Source organism: Garra rufa, chromosome 23, assembly GCF_049309525.1.
Source record: "Garra rufa chromosome 23, GarRuf1.0, whole genome shotgun sequence".
NCBI lineage: Eukaryota > Metazoa > Chordata > Actinopteri > Cypriniformes > Cyprinidae > Garra > Garra rufa.
This window is the reverse complement of record NC_133383.1, coordinates 158,835-181,906: the sequence shown is the minus strand read 5'-3', so window position 1 is coordinate 181,906 and position 23,072 is coordinate 158,835. Positions and strand designations below refer to the sequence as shown.

At 42.4% G+C, this 23,072-nt stretch overlaps 1 protein-coding gene across 1 annotated transcript; it reads left to right on the top strand.

Moving 5' to 3' along the window:
• The first annotated feature begins 5,041 nt into the window (after positions 1-5,041).
• dyrk1aa (dual-specificity tyrosine-(Y)-phosphorylation regulated kinase 1A, a) lies at positions 5,042-20,175 on the top strand. Its single transcript, XM_073829416.1, has 13 exons — positions 5,042-5,478; positions 6,237-6,355; positions 6,442-6,511; positions 7,746-7,930; positions 8,011-8,130; positions 9,217-9,405; positions 9,501-9,648; positions 12,367-12,653; positions 12,761-12,907; positions 14,302-14,442; positions 14,527-14,830; positions 14,911-15,032; positions 17,884-20,175. Exons 3-13 carry the CDS (start codon positions 6,502-6,504, stop codon positions 18,466-18,468), a joined length of 2,238 nt encoding a protein of 745 aa, XP_073685517.1. The 5' UTR covers positions 5,042-5,478; positions 6,237-6,355; positions 6,442-6,501; the 3' UTR covers positions 18,469-20,175.
• The last annotated feature ends 2,897 nt before the right edge of the window (positions 20,176-23,072 follow it).

The following is a 23,072-nucleotide window of genomic DNA, read 5'->3' as shown; positions in this document are numbered from 1 at the left end:
ACGAAGGAAACTACAACCTGATAGGTTGAAAACCTGATACGTTCCTTCCTGCTCGTCACTCGACTTAACGTGACTACATTCAAGATGGCGACGGCCGCTAAACTTCTTGCCGTTACTGTCTGTATAAATCTTCTCGTAAATATACTACCGGTGCTTTTTATGAGTTTTCAATGTCGCGTTTTGAATGTCAGGGCCCTTGGAAGTCTACCGATGAAGTGTGGCGCTACTTTGTGCCTCGTAAATGGCGTAAAACAGTGATTTATTTACATGGCTCCTTCGATGCCCCATTGATCTCATTGACAAGCTGTTGTGAGCATCGGCTAACTGACCCCAGATTTCGGACAGCAGTGGACAAGACGAGATGAGATATGCAAGGTACGTTTACACTCGGTATCATGATTCAATACACTTTAGGTCAATATCACAACGGAGTTCTCCTTTAAGAACAATGTTTACACCCTATTTACGTTCCATTGTCTTCTTTTAACGGCGGTTCGCAAACGAAACACCGACATGTAATGAAAGCATGCAAAGTGCATTTACTTTTGCATGCCTTTTTTAATAACGTGATTTCAGCTCAGTAATCCACCAGTTTCGGAAACACGCGTCATAATCTTGCCTTGCCTACTTCTCACAGCGATTGGTTGTCGCCCGGCGTTTCGCGCTCGAGATTTGCATAAAGTTGAGGAATGCCCAACCTTTTGACGCTCTCAGCTGCTCTCAACGCTTTCTCCATCCCGCTTCCAATCCCAAAATGCACCACGCGACCGTTTACGCTCAACTTCCACATGAATGAACTGAAAACAGTGTTAACGCACCGTTAGTATATTTTAGGCTAACGCGGCTTGCCATATTTCTCCCATCATCGGTAGGACACAGACACGTTCAGTGACTCGCCTTGACAGAGTTGTAGAAGGCCTCGAAGACGCCGACGCTCTTGGAGCTGAGCTGCAGGTTGACCAGTCCGTCCATAGAGAGAGAAACCCCCTGATGCTGCAGCGCGTCTCTACTGCTGATCACCAGCACTCCGCTCACCCGCTCCTGAAACACAGCACACTCAGCTCCTGCTCACTCCACACAGCTGCACACACTCCTCCAGAGACGCTCTTACCCCCTCGTGATACACTTTGTTCGCCCGCTTCAGCCTGATATCCAGCGAAACGCTCATCTTTGGTTCTCTGTGCACTCGCTTCCTTCCGCGTCTCAGTCATATGATCGCTGACGTCATCCGGAGGGGGCGGGGCTCCGCTGTGCGTCCAGGCAAACTTTTGTTGTCCCTTTGTTAAACTTTTTTTTTATATATATTTAATCTCTTATTTATATACACGATATGTACAAATATATTAATTTACAAAATAAAAAATATTAATATAGAGTATTAAAGAGTAAAGATCATGTTTCATGAAGATATTTTGTAAATTGTCTACCGTAAATATATCAAAACTTAATTTTTGATTAGTAATATGCACTCCTAAGAACTTCATTTGGACAACTTTAAAGGCGATTTTCTCAATATTTAGATTTTTAGGTTAAATTTTATTTCCTTCTAAATTAATTTTTCCCCGTTTTATTTTAGTTGGAGTGTGTTAATGGTTAAAATATTTTTTAAAAAGTCTAAATGGATGTCTAATTAATAATGGGACCCTATTAATTTTTTTTTGCATGAGACATTAAACATTTAATTAATCTTACTCTTATTTTGACAGGTTTTAACCTTTAATTTCTATGTATATGTGACCCTGGACCACAAAACCATGGCATGGGTATTTTTTGTAAGATATTTTGTACATTTTCTACGTAAATATATCAAAACCTACTTTTTGATTAGTAATATGCATTGCTAAGAACTTCATTTGGACAACTTTAAAGGCAATTTTCTCAATATTTTGATTTTATTTGCACCCTCAGATTTCAGATTTTTTAAATAGTTGCATCTCAGCCAAATATTGTCCTCTCCTAACAAACCAGACATCAATGGAAAGCTTATTTATTCAGCCTGTGTAAATCTAAATTTAAAAAAATTGACTCTTATGAGTGGTTTTGTGATCCAGGGTCACAATTAACTGTAAACCACGGCTTCATGGGGTTTATTGCTTTTATTAAACGGTTATTCCATATGCGTAGTAAGGCTTCACAAAATAAAACAGAGCAAATAAAGTGTAATGATATTAATAAAAACCTAGCATGTAGTTCCTCAGAAACAGATGTGGTTGTAACACACAAACATGGCCTAAACAGAGGTGTGTGTTTGTAGAGTGATTTACAGCAGCTTCCAATGAGACTCAATTAATCAGAATCAACGACCAGAACTATCCGTTTTATAATACTAATTAAATAACTGGATAGGAATTAGGACATTTTAGACAAAATTGAGTTAAACCTCTTTAAAAAAATACTTTACTTTACAGAACTACTTTACAAAAATAAATGAAAAAGAAATTAATGCTAATTAAATACATTTATATAGGCTATATATAAATTTAAGATTAAATTTATAAACGGTACATTTTAGATTATATCTCACAATTCTGATAAAAACCAACTCGTCATTTTCTCTTTTGAGTTTTTATCCCACACTTCTAACTTTTCCCCCTCAGAATGGACAGTTATAAAGGCCGAAATACGAGATATAAATATACGAGAATATAGATATACGAGAAAAAAGATATAGATATACGAGAAAAAAAGAGACTTGTGAGATAAAATAGTTTAATGTAAAATGTTTAGTATAAATAGTATTTCCTGTTGTAACTGTAGGGCTAATATAATATGTTCTGTAATATTATGTAGACCTATTGTTAAAATCAAATTTATGCTTTAAAAAAGCTTCTAATGGCAGTATTTGCATTTCAATTCTGACGTCCAAAGTCACAACAACACATTTTCTGTCTTATTCTGTGGACTTTTTCTGTTTCATTCCACTTGTTACCAGTGTTTTTCTGCCACCAAATGATTGCGCAGCTGCTAATGATGTGACTGTGACATCTACTTCTAATTAATCTATACACACACACTTTACAATGCAGAATAAATCAAAATAAATTAATTTACAAAATAAAAAAAATACTAATTAGATAACTGGATAGGAATTAAGAAATAGAATTGAGTAAAACCTCTTTAAAAAGTAATAATTTACAAAAATAAATTACAAAATAAACAATACTAATTAAATAAATGTGTATGTGTGTGTGTATATACACACTAAAATACAGAATAAATCAAGTTTAATTAATTTACAAAATACAAAAAATACTAATTAACTGGATAGGAATTAAGAATTAAATTAAAATTAAGTTAAACCTCTTTAAAAAGTAATACTCACAAAAATAAATTACAAAATAATTAATACTAATTAAATAAATATATATAAAAATGGAATAATAATAATAAAATACAGAATAAATATAAAATTAATTTAAAACTTAAATTCTATCAAAGGCAAATTAAATTAAACTTAGAGGGTTAATTAATATATATTGCAAATAACTTGAGTTTTAGGACAGTTCTTTTGAAATTAAAAGTTCAAAACATTTTAAATGCCGCAAAATTACAGCAACTTTTTTTTACTAATCTACATTTATGTAAATACTTTCTCAAACTTATACTTTAAGTGTGTACATGATCGTCAGAAAGTGTGTTTGTGAACATCCGCGCGATCTGTCCGTTTGTTTTTGTCGTCGTCGTGTCGCGCACGTACAGTCGCTTTCGTTACGCCCAGAGCCATATAAAAAGAGAGTTGCGACACTCCCATAGGCTTCCATAGGAACTGAGGAATGCGGAAGTAAAGCGTGTCATGGAGCGGTCAATAGTTCCAAACAACCAATAGCTCCTCCATTGAAGCCCATTCATTTCAGCGCTTCTCAAGCACAGTCGCAAGTATATTGAAGAAATTACTGCATTTCTTTACATTTTAACGCATCAGTTGACCTCTCGAAAAACTGGCCAATAGTGGTGTTTTATGAAGCATGTTATAGTTAATGTTTATCGTTAAAAAATAAACAGTTAAACTGTAAATGCAGCTGGATAACGTGAGAAACACCGTAATAGCGACCATAACCAGATACTAGTTGTCATATTTTTATGTTTTTAGTCTTTCTGCAATCTTTCTCTCCCTGTAGGAGGTTGAATGAGTTTCAGTAAAGACTGCATTCAAGAAACACGATAAAAATGTATGCTGAATGCAATTCGTTGCCTTGTGTTTTTTTAAACATTATTTTCATATTTTCTATTATGTTAAATGCCATTTTTGCTTGCCTTTTATAATATTCACTTATGTTGTATATTTGAATATCATAAAACAAGAGTAAATTACTTTTTTTTTTAATTTAACATTAAATCATTAAATTGAAACATACTGTATAAAAAAAGAGTGTTTGATCATGTCCAAATACACATGCAGATGTATTTAACCTTAAATATTACACTAACTGTAATCTAAATACTATATTAGAAAATGTTATCTTTTAAATGGTCAGGATCATTATTGCACATATTAAGTACAAAAAACCTCCTCAAAATATTTACTAAATAGAACTTAACTATATATATTACAGTTATTTAATTGAATAAAAGTTACACTTAAGGTGTTTGGTCACATTTGACTGCCAAAGAGTATGAGAACATATTAATTATGTCTCTTTATCACTCCCCAGAATAAAATGCGATTGTAAAGCGTATTCAGAGAAGTTATCAATACACAATCAATGCACATTATGTGTTAATAATTACTCGAAATTGCTGCAAATATAGTAAAACTGCTGTCTATCCTATTTAACTCCATTCAAACACATTGACAGCGCGGAGCTGTTTGGAACTATTGAGAGCTCCATGAACCACGTGACCGTGCGGCGGCGAGATCAAAGCGTGTCGCAACTCTCTTTTTATATGGCTCTGGTTACGCCCTGCGAAACGTAAAATTGATTGGCAGTTTCCATGACAACCCGAGCAGGGGCTCCTGCGTCATGAGGTCATCCGGGAACTTGGCCGTGTGATGGACAGTCGTCATGGAAACGTTCTCGCTCGGCTTCCATTTTGTTCCTGACTTTTTTTTTCTCCCCTCAAACGACTGATGACCGCTCTTGGCGCGCGGCCGCGGCGCTCGATAGTGATCGAGAGATAGATCGATCACCGATTCGCGCGTCGTATCGACGAGGAGCAGCGCGCCACGCCGCAAGTTTAGTGCGTGAGCTAGTGCTGCGCGCGGATTTGCAGAGCGCGCGCGCGCTCGCGCTCGCGCCATTTTGTCCAGGGGAAGCGGCGGCGGCGCGCGCGCAGGATGAGTGACTGACGGACGGACGGCGGGACTGCTGCGCTGCGGAGCGCGCCGACGCTCACCGAGAGGCGCTGTTCTTTTTCTCTACGAGGCTTCGCATCGGACATACTTTGGAAAGGGATTCCTGAGGACGGCGGCTGGGAATTATCGCTGATTCTACCGGAGGATTTTCGTTCCTCTCGTCAGAAAGAGGCGCGCGCGACACGGTGAGTGATGACGGCTAGCGCTGCTGCGGCTAACGGGTTAGCTGCCCTCACCGATCCCGACGCCGCGCACCGGAGGCTCGCATCCGCTCGCCCCGTCCGAGCTCGAGGCTCGATCCGACGCGCTGTGCGGTTTTCGGAGGCGCAGCGCGACAGCGGGGCCGTTTCGTCGCTCGCCCCGTTCAGGCTTCGGTCCGCTCACAGGCCCGCGCTGCTAATGTCCAGCTAGCCTCGGCGTCGACAGCTCTCCGTGAACGTTTCACAGATGATCCGCTGCTCGTTTAGCGCTCAACATCACGACCATTGACGGACCGGCCGCGGAACTGTCACTCTCCGAGCGGGTTCGTGCGCTTCATTGTTGTGCGGCTGCGGTGCCGTTAGCTGGCTAGGCTAGCAGTGTTTTGACAGCTTTGATTCTCGTCATGTGCGCCAAACTGATTTACAGCGTCAAACTCGCGTTCGCGGAAAAAGTGGCACGAAACGCGTTGGAAAAGTTGCAGTTAGCAGCAGACGAACAACCTTGACAAGAGTCCGAGCTGCTGCTGCTGCTGCTGATGATGATGATGATGAGGAGGAGGAGGATGAGGAGCTCTTCATCATGTTTCTGTCCGCTGTTTGTGTTATTGTGTTGAGAAACGCGCCGTGATTGTGATCTCATGTGTGTTTGTGTACTGTACACAGTGTGTGTGTGTGTGTGTGTGTGTGTGTGTGTGTGTGTGCATTGATAACCTGTGCTAAACTGAGGACTGATTTCACCACAGATCTTCACCAATGGTTGTGCAAGTTGAAGATCAACTCTCAAACCATCTCAAAAAACGGCAAGACCCTGCTGAGACATCAGGGCTGTTCTCACCTGGAAACCACTTGAGAGTCGCTTCAGGTAACGTTACCTTCATTACCTTCATGTCACACACTCAGAGAAACATGTACAGTATGTGGACGCTCACGTCTGTGCTGTTCTTGCAGTGGGCTGTGGTTTGCAGATGGACTCCCCTGTCACAATGATATGAGATTTGTCAGAAGACGATGCATACAGGTGAGCCTGTGTGTGTGTGTGTGTGTGTGCAACGTTTATTCAGGGTTCTGGTCCTGAGCTCAGATTCTGTGCAACCCTCTTTAGGTTGTTGTTTGTAGTCTCCTGTCAGCTCCGAGAGGAACCCAGCACTCTATTTAGGGCAGACGGCGTGCCGCTCGACTATAAATGTTTAAAAATATAGGCCAGGGTCCCGTGGCAGCGTCCGTCTCCGGGGTGGGCTGCCGCGGGTCCCCTCTCTCTCTCTCGCACCAACTGATTCCGGGTTCCTCACCCGAGAGCTTTTCTGTCAGCAAATACTGTGTTAAACTGTGCTGGGAAATGTGTCAAAGTGCAATTCAATTTCATGCCTCTTACCCGTTTTCCTATTGGACGGCGCCTCGCAGCTTTGCCCTAGCAACAAAAGTGGGTTATTTGCATACCCTTTCCCGATTGGCTGCCGCTTTAGCCGTGCGGCCAATGGCGCGCCATCTTCCTGGTGGTAGGCTATGGTAATGAGGCACTGTTGCTGGGCTCCAGAGCGCTGGTTACCAGTGTGAATGTGCTGCATTGTGTTTGCTGGTGAGAGACGCTGATAAATGACGACTTAATGATCTGCAGAATTCCCGCTCGCTGCAGACCGTCACTTTTGCAAACATCACGTCCGTCACAAACGCTCACATGTAGTCTTTATTGTGCTGCCGTTTGCTCGACCGGTGCTGCTAAAATCCTCAGCTGTCGTCTAGACGTCTGTAGTGTGAAATCATTCGTTTGCTGGGTTCGCTCACGCTACAGGTCTGTCATTGCCATCGTCTGATTTGAAACCGAAACACCTTGTTTGTGTGCTGTTTCTGTGTTTATAGTGTGACACGGTTCAGTGTGTGTGTGTGTGTGTGTGTGTGTGTGTGTGTGTGTGAGATGCTGATGCTGAGTCATAAACACACACACACCCGATCAGCTCTGATTAGACCTGTGTGTGTGTGTGTGTGTGTGTGTGTGTGTTTGAATCTATCGTTCTGAAGGACTGGAACACGTGTCCGGTGTCGTCTTGTGACAAAAGCATGATCTGCCATTTCGGTCCGAGCTTTTTCGGATCTTCTGTAACCCGATCAGGGCTTTTGGCTTGCGTTTCTCTGGAGCCCTCGCTGCCGCACATTAAAACAATAACAGGAAAAGAGACTGTGATTCATGTCTAAGTAAAAGCATTAGACGTTTCTAGATTGGAAGAGGTGGTCACCTGTGTGTGTGTGTGTTACAGGAGGAGAGACCTCAGCATGCAAACCCTCCTCTGTTCGGCTGGCCCCCTCGTTTTCTTTCCATTCGGCTGGTGTGCAGATGGATGCGCAGACGCCCCATTCTCACCCGCCGTTCAGTGATGGTCACCCGCAGAGCGCCGCTGACCAATCAGCCGCTGCGCTGCCGTACAACTCGCAGGCCCCGCAGGTACGCGCTCACGCACAGATATAGTAAGCGGCGTAGCGTCTCCACAAGCTCGTGCTCATGAACGCTGTCGGGTGTTTCAGGTAACTGCTGATATGGTGATGCTTCAAAGGCGGATGCCTCAGTGTTTCCGGGATCCAGCGACTGCGCCCTTAAGAAAACTCTCCATCGAACTGATCAAAACATACAAACACATCAATGAGGTGCGACACTCAGTTTGTGAACTCATGTTAAACCTGATTCAAACAAATGTCACCCTGGAGCACAAAACCAGTCGTAAGTAGCGCAGGTGTATTTGTAGCAATAGCCAACAATACATCGTATGGGTCAAAATGATACATTTTTCTTTTATTCCAAAAATCATTAGGATATTAGGATTATGTTCCATGAAGATATTTTGTAAGTTTCCTACCATAAATATATCAAAACTTATTTTTTGATTAGTAATATGCATTGATAAGAACTCCATTTGGACAAGCAATTTTCTCAATATTTAGATTTTTTTGCACCCTCAGATTCCAGATTTTTTTAAATCGTTGTATCTCAGCCAAATATTGTGCTATCCTAACAAACATACATCAATGGAAAGCTTATTTATTCTTATAATTTCTTATGACTGGTTTTGTGGTCCAGGGTCACAAATGCATTACTCGCTTCAGTGGAAATCTATGAAATTTTGTTTTTGTCCCAGGTAAAATTTAATTTACTTCAAAATTATTTTTTCCCTGTTTTATTTTAGTTGGAGTGTATTAATGGTTAAAATATTTTTAATAGTCTAAACGGATGTCTAATCAATAATGGGACCCTATTAAATGTTTTTTGCATGAAACATTTAATTAATCTTACTCTTATTTTGACAGGTTTTAACCTTTAATTTCTATGTATATGTGACCCTGGACCACAAAACCATGGCATGGGTATTTTTTGTAAGATATTTTGTACATTTTCTAACGTAATTATATTAAAACCTAATTTTTGATTAGTAATATGCATTGCTAAGAACTTCATTTGGACAACTTTAAAGGCAGTTTTCTCAATATTTTGATTTTATTTCACCCTCAGATTGCAGATTTTCAAATAGTTGCATCTCAGACCAAATATTGTCCTATCCTAACAAACCAGACATCAATAAAAAGCTTATTTATTCAGTTTCCAGATGATGTATAAATCTCAATAAAAAAGGCCCTTATGACTGGTTTTATGGTCCAGGGTCACATATGATATGATAATAATGCACATGGTTGGGCTCTGCATCCGCAGCTCATCTCAGACTTTCCCTTTGTTGGCAGGTTTACTATGCAAAAAAGAAGCGCCGTCACCAACAGGGTCAGGGCGAGGACTCCAGCAACAAGAAGGAGAGGAAGATTTACAACGACGGTTTTGATGACGACAACTTTGACTACATCGTTAAAAATGGCGAGAAATGGATGGACCGATATGAGATCGATTCTTTAATAGGCAAAGGCTCGTTCGGACAGGTCAGTGTCTCTCACGTTCGCTAGTGAAGAAGCGGCCGGTGTTTTTCCCGTTGTGCGTGAGTCTGACGCGTGTGTTGGTCTCCATCCGCTGGCAGGTGGTGAAGGCGTATGACCGCGTGGAGCAGGAGTGGGTCGCCATCAAGATCATCAAGAATAAAAAGGCTTTTCTGAATCAGGCTCAGATTGAAGTCCGACTGCTGGAGCTCATGAACAAACACGACACCGAGATGAAGTACTACATCGGTAATGTGGGACTCTATCGTGGCTCTTATGGTCAGAGAAAAGATCAGGATGTTTCTTACGCAATGATAATGACTTCATCTCTATTAGAAAGCTCCTTTTTAGATTTCTTCTGCTCTCTAATATTTGTTGTGAATGTTGGTTTGAAGGATTAGTTCACCTCCAGAACTAAAATTTACAGATAATTTACTCACCCCTTTTTCATCCAAGATGTTCACGGGTTTCTTTCTTCAGTCGTAAAGAAATAGTTTTTTGAGGAATCTGATTTTTCTCCATATAGTGGACTTCTATGGTGCCCCGAGTTTGATCCTCCAAAATGCAGTTTAAATGCAGCTTCAAAGGACTCTAAGCCGAGGAAGAAGGGTCTTATCTAGTGACACGAATGGTTACTTTCTAAAAAAAAAAAAAAAAAAATAATGTACAATTTATATACTTTGTAACCTCTCATGCTCATCTCGTTTAGCTCTGTGATGCGCATGTGTCAGCTCTGTGTATTCCAGTTCAAGACAGTTAGGGTATGTTGAAAAACTCATCTCATTTTCTCCTCCAACTTCAAAATCATCCTACATCACTGTTTTATCATTTTTGTAAAGAGTAAGAGTTTTTGTAAATCTTCTTTGCACGTTCACTTTGTAAACACTGGGTCGGTACTTCTGCAGCGATGGAGGACGATTTTGAAGTTGAGGGAGAAAATGAGATGAGAGTTTTTGGACATACCCTAACTGTCTTGAACAGGAGTACACATGCGCATCACAGAGCTAGACAAGAGGTTAAAAAGTATATAAATTGTCATTTTTTTGTAGAAAATAACCAATCGTTTGGCTAGATAAGACTCTTCTTCCTCGGCTGGGATCGTTTAGAGTCCTTTGAAGCTGCATTGAAACTGCATTTTTAACCTTCAGTCTGTTGAGCACCAACCATTGAAGTCCACTATATGGAGAAAAATCCTTTAAAGTTTTCTCAAAAATGTAATTTCTTTGCAACTTAAGAAAGCAAGACATGAACATCTTGGATGACATGGGGATGAGTAAATAATCAAACTTTTATTGTGGAAGTGGAGTAATACTTTAATATGAAATGTGAGCAAGCATAAGGATATGTTCTGTGAAATATCTTTGTCATGTTGTTGTTTGTGGCATCATGATGAATGCGTATGAAATAGTGTTTGGAGAGGAATGAATCGTCCCGTTTAGGACAGTCGGCGTGTTGCTCAACTTGAAATGCTTAAATACAGGCCAGGGTCTCATGTTATCTCCAGGGTTGCTGTTCTCGCACTTAAACAGACTCCTGTCTGCCTGTAGAGTCATGTTGGAGGTCAGGGTTGTGTGGGGAACAGGTGCTGAAGAAGTCTGAAGTCCTTCTGTAGCTGGTATTGTTCAAGCGTTACACAAAACCACTGAAGAGTCTTTTCTTTCACTGAAATCTTATTTAAAATCCGTGTGAATGTCATTTCTGGAAATGTTGAAAACACCTGAGAACAAACTGAAGAAGAAACTTATCCAAACGTAGAGTCGAAGTGATAATTGTTTATGGTTTAAAGTCATTTGAGCCACAGAATTTGTGCAGGACTTTCACTAATGAACCCGTTCATTACTCAAGAATACATTTTGGTCGTTAGCTTTTCTTTTGTCTTACCAAAATGATTGTAGCCACGTAATTGTTATTTTTTTCATGATGATGATTTGTTTTGGGACTGTGTCAGTGTTTCTGTGTTTTGAAGGGATGAATCTGGGTTCTGAGCTGAGAGTTGTGTTGTTTTGTACTTTATTTTGTTGTCTGAGATATTGATTTAGTATTCATGAGGAAGCAGAGGCTGCTGTTGTATCTGTTTTATAAGTTAGTGTAAGTTCTAGTGGCTGATGTGTTCATTACATGTACAGTAAGTTGAATCATTCAGCAGACGCTTTCATCCAAAGGGACTTAAAAATTAGGAAAAATGTTGGAATTTACCAGACAGAAGCAACATTATTAGCAGGAATATTGTGTTTCAGGAGCAAATCAGATGTGTGACCATGAAAAAGCAGACAGAATGGTTTGGGAATTGGTCAAAAGTTGACTTATTTATGTATGTGACCCTGGAGCACAAAACCAGTCTCAAGTAGCACGGGTATATTTGTAGCAATAGCCAAGATAATGACGTTGTATGGGGCAAAATTACAGATTTTTCTTTTATGGCAAAATATTATTAGGATATTAAGATCATGTTCAATGAAGATATTTTGTACATTTCCTCCTAAATATATCAAAACTTAATTTTTGATTAGTAATATGCATTGCTCAGAACTTCATCTGAACAACTTTAAAGGTGATTTTCTCAATATTTAGATTTTTTTGCACCATCAGATTCCAGATTTCCAAATAGTTGTATCTCGACCAGAAATTGTTCTATCCAACAAATGGAAAGCTTATCTATTCAGCCTTCAGTTGATGTATAAATCTCAATTTAAAATAATTGACCCTTATGACTGGTTTTGTGGTCCAGGGTCACATATGGCTGTAGATTAATTCATTGTTGATGGTGTGACGGTTGCAGCCGATCAGGAGTTTGGAAACGTTCTATAGGGAATTTAAGGGAACAAGGTCATCAAGTGACATGAACAGTTGCGTTGTGTGTCCTAGAGTGCATTCTAGTCTTCAAGACGTTTGTTTCTGTGTCGTCAGTCGAGCGTTAGACTGATCATCACGCGTTAATGTCATTGTGTGTTTTTCTTTCTCCTCCAGTTCATCTGAAACGTCATTTCATGTTCCGGAACCACTTGTGTCTGGTCTTCGAGATGTTGTCCTATAACCTGTACGACCTGCTGAGGAACACGAATTTCCGCGGCGTGTCCCTGAACCTGACGCGCAAGTTCGCTCAGCAGCTGTGCACCGCGCTGCTCTTCCTGGCCACGCCTGAGCTGAGCATCATCCACTGTGACCTCAAACCCGAGAACATCCTGCTCTGCAACCCCAAGAGATCCGCCATCAAGATCGTGGATTTCGGAAGCTCCTGTCAGCTGGGACAGCGGGTGAGACGCAGCAGTCGCCGTCTGTCCGTCAGAACAGGCATTGTGTTGTTCTGTAGAGTTTGCTGTTTCCTGTGTTGAGCGTCACTCAGTAACACATGTGTCCTCAGATATACCAGTACATCCAGAGCCGCTTCTACCGCTCGCCTGAGGTGCTGCTGGGAATGCCGTACGATCTGGCCATCGACATGTGGTCTCTGGGCTGCATCCTAGTGGAGATGCACACTGGAGAACCTCTGTTCAGCGGCGCTAATGAGGTGAGCTCTGATCCGAACCGATGCTTGCCCGTGTCCGGCCTTCCAGTCTTTGCTGTCTGATCATGCCTAGTTTACAGATGTATATTCATAAAAATGATTGTGTCAGATGAAATTAACTTGGCAGAAACAAAACATTACGCCAATGAAACTGGCCCAATCTACACAGAAACATCTTACTGTTCCAGACGCTGTTCACAAAATACATGTCTAAATGTCTACATCTTAGCATATTCTTGTAAATGGTTGTTTTTTTCCTATTAATGTAAACCATTGGAATGACTGTCATTATACTGGATCTATAGTCTTAAAGTGACAGCAGCCTAATAACCTGCCATTGAAGGATCACTCCACTTCCAGAGTAAAAACTTCCTGATAATTTACTCACTCCCCGTCATCTAAGATGTTCCTGTCTTTCTATTTCTATTCAGTCGCAAAGAAATTAAGTTTTTTGAGGGAAATTTTCCAAGATTTTTCTGCGTATCGTGGACTTTAATGGTGCTCAACAAATGGAAGGTTAAAAATGCAGCTTCGAAGGGCTCTAAATGGTCCCAGCCAAGGAATAAGGCTTATCTAGCGAACGTATCGGTTATTTTTATAGTTCACTCGAAAAGAAAAATTACTCCATTATTTACTTACTCTCCAGGCATACTAGGTGTATATGACTTCCTTTATTCAGATGAATCCAATCAGAGTTATATTAAATTATCCTAGCGTTTCCAAGCTTTAGAATGGCATGCAGGTGTTTTTCTTCATCAGTCAATAAAGTGCATCCATCCATAACAGAAAGTGTCTCACGTGGCTCAGGGGGGTGAATAAAAGCCTCATGTAGTGAATCAATGCATTTTTGTAAGAAAAATATCCATATTCAACACATAATAATCAGTTTTTAATCTAGCTGGTGCTGACTGGTCGTACATGGAAGCGGCTCTGGGCGGATGATGTAGGATGTTGGCGTCGCACATGTGCCGCTTAGATGTGACAAACACGCCATGGAGAGATCAAAACACCTGAATTAGTAGTACAAAACGAGGATTTTTAAAGAAAAATGTCAGAGGATTTCGATATAAACCAAGAGGAAACTTTGCTTCCTTTGCTCCTGTAAACAAACGTGGGTTTGTGCGAGATTCACAGGCGCATGCGCAACACTGACATCCTACGTCATCCGCCCGGTTCCATGTACAACCAGTTGGCTCAAGCTAGATTAAAGTGATTATTACATTTTAAATATGGATATTTTTCTTACAAAAACACCCAGGATGCCTGGAGGGTGAGTAAATAATAGGCTAATTTTCGTTTTTGGGAGAACTAACCCTTTAAAATCTGAACCAGGCCTGTATCAGCGCATCCTTACGTGTGTGTTTACTCACCGCTTGTGACGAATGTTTTGTCGGCAGGTCGACCAAATGAATAAAATCGTGGAGGTGTTGGGCGTCCCTCCCAGTCACATTCTGGAGCAGGCCCCTAAAGCCAGGAAGTTCTTTGAGAAGATGTCTGACAGCACGTGGTGTGCGAAGAAGACCAAAGATGGCAAAAGGGTACGATTCTTTCTTTACGTTGATTTGCCGTCGGGCTGTGTTTGATTCGGAGATGCTGACTGTTCCGGTGTCTCCCGTGCGCAGTATAAACCCGCAGGCTCCCGGAAGCTGCACAGTATTTTGGGCGTGGAGGCGGGCGGCCCCGGCGGACGGAGATCCGGAGAGTCGGGCCACGCCGTCGCGGACTACCTGAAGTTCAAAGACCTGATCCTGCGGATGCTGGACTACGACCCCAAGACCCGCATCCAGCCGTATTACGCGCTGCAGCACAGCTTCTTCAAGAAGACGGCGGACGAGGGCACCAACACCAGCAGCAGCGTGTCCACGAGCCCGGCGCTGGAGCAGTCGCAGTCGTCCGGAACCACGTCCAGCACCTCCTCCAGCTCAGGTCAGAGAGGACCACGGTCAAACACTGCTCTGAGATCACGAGTCTCGCTCTCACTGACGGTAAACGCTGTGTGTTTGCAGGAGGATCGTCTGGAACGAGCACCAGCGGTCGCGCACGCTCCGACCCGACCCATCAGCACCGGCACAGCGGAGGACATTTCAGTGCCGCGGTGGGCATGGACTGTCACAACCTCTGCCCGCAGGTGCCGACCCCATCCACACACACGAACACCAACACGAGACACGCGTCACACGTTACGGTTTACCACAGTCCCACTAGAAAAATCTGACCATTTTAGAGTTAAATCTGGTAAAAGGATTGGTTGCTTCCAGAACAAAAATGTACAGATAATTTACTCACCCCCTTGTCATCCAAGATGTTCATGTCTTTCTTTGTTCAGTCGTAAAGAAATTGTTTTCTGAGGCAAACATTCCGAGATGTTCTCCCTATAGTGGACTTCAGTGGTGCCTGTTTCAACTTCTAAAATGCAGTTTAAATGCAGCTTTAAAGGGCTCTCAACGATCCCAGCTGAGGAAGAAAGATCTTATTTAGCAAAATGATTGGTTATTTTCTAAAGAAAATGGCAATTTATGCACTTTTTAACCTCAAATGCTGGTCTTGTCTAGCTCTGCAATGTGCATGCATCTTCATCTTCAAAATCATCCTACATCGCTGCAGAAGCACTGACCCAGTGTTTACAAAGTGAACTTGCAAAGAAGATCAAACACCTTTTGCAAAAAAAGGTAAAACAGCGATGTAGGATGATTTTGCACTTGGAGGCGAAAATGAGATGTACCCTACATACCCTAACTGTCTTGAACCGGAATACACAGAGTACGCATGTGCGTCACAGAGCTAGACAAGACCAGCATTTGAGGTTAAAAAGTGTGTAACTATTGATTTATTTAAGAAAATGACAGATTGTTTCGCTAGATAAGACACTTATTCCTCATCTGAGATCATGTGGAGCCCATTGAAACTGCATTTTTAACCTTCAGTCTGTTGAGCACCATAGATGTACACTACATGGAGAAAAATCCTGGAATGTTGTTCTCAAAAAACTTATATTTCTTTGTGACTGAAGAAAGAAAGACATGAATTAGAATCAGAATCAGTTTGTGTGTCACTGTAAATCCAGAGAAATGCTGTCCTCATAGAAGTCCTCAAATTAATCGTGTTCCTAAATGCAGGTTTAACACTTTTGCTGCGTTTACTGTCAGTCAAGCTGCTCTGAAACACTGGAATCGTTCTCATTCTGTAAGCTTAAATACAGTACTTCACTCTGAAACACGCAGCTCAGTAGATTATATACTTCTGCGATTTGATAAGCGCATCAATCCATATCACGGTTTTATTATGAAACTGTTGGGCGGCTATAGTCTATAGCAGTGGTTCTAAACCACGTTCCTGGAGGCCCCCCCAACACTGCATATTTTGCATCTCTCCTTTGACTGACACCCATTTCAGGTCTTGGAGTCTCTATTAATGAACTGATCATCTGAATCCAGGTGTGTTTGATTAAGGAGACATGGAAAACATGCAGTGTTGGGGGGCCTCCAGGAACATGGTTGGGATCCACTGGTCTAGAGAGTTAACGGGAAACACTGGGTTCTTCTAAAGAACAATCTGCCACTGTCAGATTCATCACCTCATACTCATTAGCATGTCAACTAGGGGTGCAACGGATCTCAGTAAAAACCCGAACCGTCCCGTTCTCCTCCCACAGTTCGGTGCGCACCAGGACTGCGGTTCAACTTGAATCTGACAACGCATCTGTAATATGTTCGGCTAATGTATGTTTCTGTTGATGGATGCGCATTCTGCCAAATGCTCCCAAAATTAGATCTGGGGACATTTGTGTGACTGCGAGAAATTGCTGTGGTGCGACTTGGTTTCATTTCTTTACAAAACTTTCACTAGCCTTACTAGTGCACAGACTGCTTTGAGCTGATACAGTAACAGGATCGCTGTTCTCTTCAACATTACATAACTATTTAAACTTCATCTTTACATTATTACCCTTAATGCAGATTTGAGATATTAGCTGTTAATCATTCCCCCTACACTGCGCTCCGCTCAACTAGGATCCGGTCATTTTTTTTCTCTCTCAACCAACCTCTGTTCCGGATTTGCACAAACTGCATTGCAATTAGCGGTGTGTGATATGACGATTTTTGTTTGTGGACAATTAAAAGTTCTCCATTGTTAAAATGAAACCAAAAGTAAAATGCGCACGCTCGTTCAAAAGCAATTTTAATACCCCGCGTTTAAAGAGTGACTCCCCAATTCGCGCAAATTAGGCTACATAGAATATCTAGGCTGTTATTATATGTGGGCTATAATAAGTTGTGTAGTTGTCTATAGCTCTGTATCATGCTTGAAAAATTCGGTCTCTAATTGCACTTTGAATATTGAAAGAGTAGCCTACTTTGATTATGTCTGCATTTGTTGTCTACACGAATAAGAAACAACTGTGTCATTTATTTTTTGTTATTTATACTGTTGATTGTTTAAAAAGCAGTGGTCAGTCCATGTGCTTGTAAAACATAGGCAATCAGAATCGGCCATGAAGAATCAAGATCGGTGCATTACTAAAAAGAAATGGGGTGCTCCTAAATTTTTGATTTTTAAACTTTTTGAAGTTGGGAGCACCAGTGCTACCAAGTAAAAAATTAATTTCGAGCCCTGCTATTGTATTTATTTGTGCTGTTGCTTGTAGATAGATTATTCTTATTTCTTTACTTTTACATTTTTTTCCCTAAACATAGCACATGTACGAACCGTACCGAAACCTTGACTCTAAAACCGTGATAGAAAGTTGCGAGTTAAGTTGAACCGTTGCACCCCTAATGTTAACGAGAGATTCTTGACTTAGTGTTGAGTATCGTTTGAATTTGATTGATTACGATTCTTAACAATTCCTAGTTTCGATTCCAATAACATAAAAAAACAAATTTAAAAGCAAAAGCTTTCTGTTGCAGCTTTGCAAAATGTGCCTTTGCTTTGGCTGTGAGATGTACATGACGTTCGTGTCTGTGTGTGCTCTTCCTCAGGCGAGACAGGCGTTCGTGCCAGCGCTGGGTTGGGTGGGAGGAGACGGACTTCAGCAGGCGGCCGGAGAGACTCACCCCGTCCAGGAGACCACCTTCCACGTGCCGCCGCACCAGCCCAAGGCTCTGCACCCCCACACGTCGTCGTCGCACCACCATCACCACCACCACCACCCGCAGCACGGACAGGGCCCCGCCCGGCCCCGCCCGCGCCTCTACTCGCCCTCTCACAGCGCCTCCACGCAGGACTCAATGGAGGTGACCCACGGCCACCTGTCCATGACCTCGCTGTCTTCCTCTGCCTCGTCCTCGTCCACGTCCTCCTCGTCCACGGGGAACCATCACTACGCCTACCAGAGCCGCCCGCTGCCGCACGGCCTGGGCTTCGGCCACAACGGCAGCATGACTTTGGGACTGGGTGCCTTCTCCAACCCGCGGCAGGAGACGGGCGTGCCGGGTCACCCCTCGAACTCTGGGCCGGGCCACTACATGGCCGAGACTCACATGGGCCTGCGGCCGGGCCTGGAGCGCGAGGAGTCGCCCATGGCGGGCGTGTGCGTGCAGCAGAGCTCGGTGGCCAGCTCCTGACCGGCCCTGGAGCCGCCGTGACGGGACGGGGCGAGACGAGACGAGACGAGACGAGAGCTGCCGGGAGCCCGTCGCCGCCCGCGGACGCTCGACGCGAGGCCGTCCTCCTCTGACCTTGGCTTCTGTTCACCGATTCTCAGATGGTTTCAGACGCTCGCCGGCACGCGCGAACACGGGAGCGAGAGCGCCGCCCGCCCCGCCCCGCCCCGCCCCGCGTCTATCCCTCTTCATGTCGTGCAATCGTGTGCTTCGAGCAGAGCTTTCCCAGAGTGCAATGAGACCCCGCGACGGGCGCGTGCGCGAGCGCTGCTTTAACATGGCCTTATCGTCACGGACCGAACGAAGACGAGCCGGACGTTGTTTCTTCTTCTTCTTCTTCTTCTTCGAGCGACAAAAGCTTTGGTGTGTTTTCGACGTGCGAACGCCCTTCATTCACGGCGCGCCGGGACGGAGCGGCGATCCGAGGCCTTTCTTCGCTAGAGATCCGCTCTCGATGTCACGGGGCGGCCGCGTCCCTTCCCGTCGCTCAGCATGTGTGTTTTACTTTGGCCCTTTCGCTTCTTTGATTTGGCTTCACGATTATGCTGTGAATTTTACACCACTTTTGTTTCTCCCTTTTGATAATTTATTGTACCAAAGGCGTTTTTTTATAGAACATAGATGTCTGTAACCAATAATGTAGCAGTTCTGCACTTTGAAGCAAAGGTGTGTGTGTCATGTCATGTCAGTAAACGACTGTCAGAACTGGAAGTGATGATGTTTGATGTGGCGGCACATTACAGAGAGCCCAATCCTGGACGCCATCGCTTACGAAATTCTGTCGCTCTGTTTTTCTTTCTCTTCATTTCCTCTCGCCAGGCGGCGGCGGCGGCGTTTCCCGTCGGTGGTTTTGTGTTGATTTCGCTCTCACGGGACGGTGGACGCGGCGAGCTGCTCGGCTGGTCCCAGAGCAGCTGGACAGTCGGAGATCCTCTCGGCCGGACGGCGCACGCTCTCTCTCTCGCAACTAAAGCAATCCGGCGGAGACCGGGAGGGAGGCGGGCCGCCCTCGCCCTCTCTCCCCGCGTCTCTCCGTCAGTCCGTCCGTCCGTGCGCGCGGTTGCGGCGGTTGCGAGCGGACGCGCGGTCCTTTAGGGTTCCTGTGGTCACGGCGTACGGAGGGAGTCCATGAAACAGGCTTCAGGTGTTTACTTTGTGACCCCATTTTAATAGCTGAAATAGAATTTATGTACATATTTATATTTTTTTAATAAAGGAAGTTTAGAACTCACTACTTTTTTCCTAATGGTATTTTGAGTACATTTACGTCAACTTGGTAACATGCAGTGGAAGTTCTCTATGGTAGTCAATGGGTATCAGTGCTTCCAGGCCAAAGTAGTTGACGACGACGACGCTAGTACAAATGCAAAACTCTAGGGTTGAAACGGGACGGAGAGTAGATCTTCATACTTTAATCTTCTAGACAGGGTATCGTGTGTGGATGTGTGTCTCCAATCAGAACGGCATCGGGCGGCGTTTCACATGTTCGTATACTCCAGCGCTGACGTAGTATACGTAGTACAGGAACTAACTTTCCGTTTAGTTGTGTTCTTACGGCACACGCTTCAATAAATGGGTCCATTTGAAAGCAGAAGTTGGCTGTGGCAGCGGTGTGTGTGTGTGTGTGTGTGTGCGCGTGCGCGTGCGTGTGTGTGTGTGTGTGTGTGGTGTGTGTGTGTGTGTGTGTGTGTGTGTGTGCGTGTGCGTGTGTGGAGTGACAAACATCAGCAGCGCTCACAAACTCCTGCTATAGCGTTTCAGGTTACACGTTATGATTTGAAATCTCTCTCTCCCTGGTCCGACTTTCCCCTCGGCTTCCCGTCCGGTTCGCATTCTCACTCCTCGTTTGGTTCCAGGACATGTGATGATGATGATGATGATGATGATGATGATGATGTAAACAGAACGACAGATGGATATTTGGGATCTTTATCCACAGGTTGTAAGATCAGGACTTTCTGTGTAAATTAAAGTGTCACTGAGGGGCAGTAATGGACAAACCCTTTGTACTATATTCAAGCGGTCTTATGTATGATTATAAAAAAACAAAGTTGCTTAACTTGTACCTGGTCTTCTCTCGTTTCTTCCGTTCGTGTGAGTCGAGGCTTTTCCTGCTGCGACCAATGAGAATCCACACTCATCAGTGAAGGGTTCTTCAGCCGGCAGCAGCTCAGGTGTCGAGGTTTGTGGCCTAATGCACAGATCTCACACGTCAGGGTGAAGGATTGTGGGAAATGAATCACTCAATAGAGGCAGATGAGGTTAGTCATACTTCACTGCTGCTAATAAAGCCACAATGGAGAATAGAAATGCTAAATAAAACATCAGAATAGGACTGTCACCATCATAGACCTTGACAGGGATCAGTTCATACCAATAATTAGAAATGCACATATGTGACCTTGGACCACAAAACCAGTCATCAGAGTGAATGTTTTGAAATTGAGATTTATACATCATCTGAATGTGGAATAAGATGTGAAAATCTGAGGAAAAAAAAGCTTGCCTTTAAAGTTGTCCAAATTAAGTTCTTAGCAATGCATATTATTAATCAAAAAGAAAGTTTTTATATATATTTACGGTAGGAAATTTACTAAATATTTTCATGGAACATGATCTTAATATCCTTTTTGGCATGAAAGAAAAATGTGTCATTTTGACCCATACAATGTATTGTTGGCTATTGCTACAAATATACCTGTGCTACTTACGACTGGTTTTGTGCTCCAGGGTCACAAATGTGCTTTTAACATCCTATCACTTGTACTAGTACACTTGAGTGGTCTAGTGTCTAAAAGATGGGTTTAAGTGTACTACAAGTGGTAACTAAAGACATTTTATGTGGTGTAAACTCGGATGATCTTACGTTTATCTTAAGAAGAACTAAAAAAAGATTTTTTTTAGTATATTAAGTACAGAACTAGTGTGTGAAAATGGAGCACTGTAAGGACACTGTGGAAGAGCACTTTTTTCAAGGGATGAGTTCATTCTAATAATTAGAAATGACCAGAACATTACAGCTCTCATCAGTGTCAAAATTATTGAAACGCTCAATCAAATCAAAGATGATTTCTTTCTTAGGTCATTTAATGTTTTTCCAAAATACCTTTAATTGGATCTTAATCAATTCATTCTTATGAAATAAAAATACCCTTACACTCCAAAGCTCAAGGCATAGTTATGGTCTTGCTTCCAGCAGAAGTCATTTGTGGTTGAAGGTAGTTTTGCAGCACTTTTAGACTAATAAACCTGTGGCAATAAACAATCCTCTGGCCTTTATACATGTTTTCAATTAGTTAAAGCCTGTAAGAAAGTATGAGGATGATAACTGAATCTGAAAGACAGCTGATCAATTGGACGATCAGTATGCCAACAAACGCGTTTTGTGAGTTTCATTTACATTCGTGCCTTTTTTGTTCAACGAGAATCGAACTTGTGATCGACTGTTTGACCTATTACTGTTGGTTATTCTGTGAACATAAAAAGGCGTATTTTCCCCTTTTTTGGCCCTTTTAATAAGTGTTCACGTTTTATAAGGTCCATGCTGTAATAGAAATGAAATGATTTTATATTTTTGTATTTTCTATTTAATTTGGTAAAAGAGACAAAATAAATTAATAAACCTGAGCAGGAATTTTTAATTAGCTTTTATGATGAATTGTGTAGTCGCGCGCATTTCCCGCTGTGAGGAGAAAAACCGTTAAACTGGCACGAGCAGTGCCAACGCGCGCACACGGACTGACGGACACGAGCTCCGCGTTTCGGTTTCTCCTGAGGTGAGCTGCTTTTACTTCATAAATTATATTAAATGCGAAATAAAATTGTCATTAAAAAAAAAAAAAAAAACATTGGTTTTGATTGCGAACAGTGACTATGTCTGAGGCAATTCTGGTCCATATGAATCGTGTAAGTGATATTTATTTAAATCGGCAAATTAATCAAGAATCAGAATAGACACTGTGCTTCATGTTTCCAAAAAATGAAGCTGTATAATTTTGTGAATGAATACAGTAGTCAACATTTGAAGTTTAATCAAAGCTGTCCTTGAACCAAAACAATACCCGTTCTTGTCTTAGCACAACTTTAATGAACTTTTTTGGTCCACGTCAAAAAATGTTGACTACTGTATACTAAAGTAAATAAGAAAATCCGTGTGGTTCGATGAAACAGCAAACATTTTTCAAAAGATCTTTTTATAAGGGTAAATGAGAAACAATTGAACTCTGAGCTGTGACTAATGTTAAAATAGAAAACCAGTAAATAAATAAATGGATTGGTTGTGTTTAGGATAATAATAACTGTTACTCGTATTCAAAAGAACGCTTTCTACCTTTACAGCTAACGTTAATCTAAGTAAATGGTGTTTTTGTATGCCATTTTTTAATCACAAATTAAGTTTTTTCTGTTTCGCAACCCAAGAAAGTGCCTAGTTCAGTGTTTAGTGACCAACACATGTCTTCCTTCAGGTCCGCTCCCGACGCTAAATTCCAAACGCGTCATCACGCAAGCGCCTGTGATTAGCGCGTTCTGGTCAGCGCTGAGAAAAGTAACGGGTCCCACGTGAC

Bases quoted from the DNA above. Each gene is read 5' to 3' on its own strand.
- dyrk1aa (XM_073829416.1), top strand. The intron at 7,931-8,010 runs GTACGCGCTCAC...CGGGTGTTTCAG, and splicing joins ACAACTCGCAGGCCCCGCAG to GTAACTGCTGATATGGTGAT. The intron at 15,033-17,883 runs GTGCCGACCCCA...GCTCTTCCTCAG, and splicing joins GTCACAACCTCTGCCCGCAG to GCGAGACAGGCGTTCGTGCC.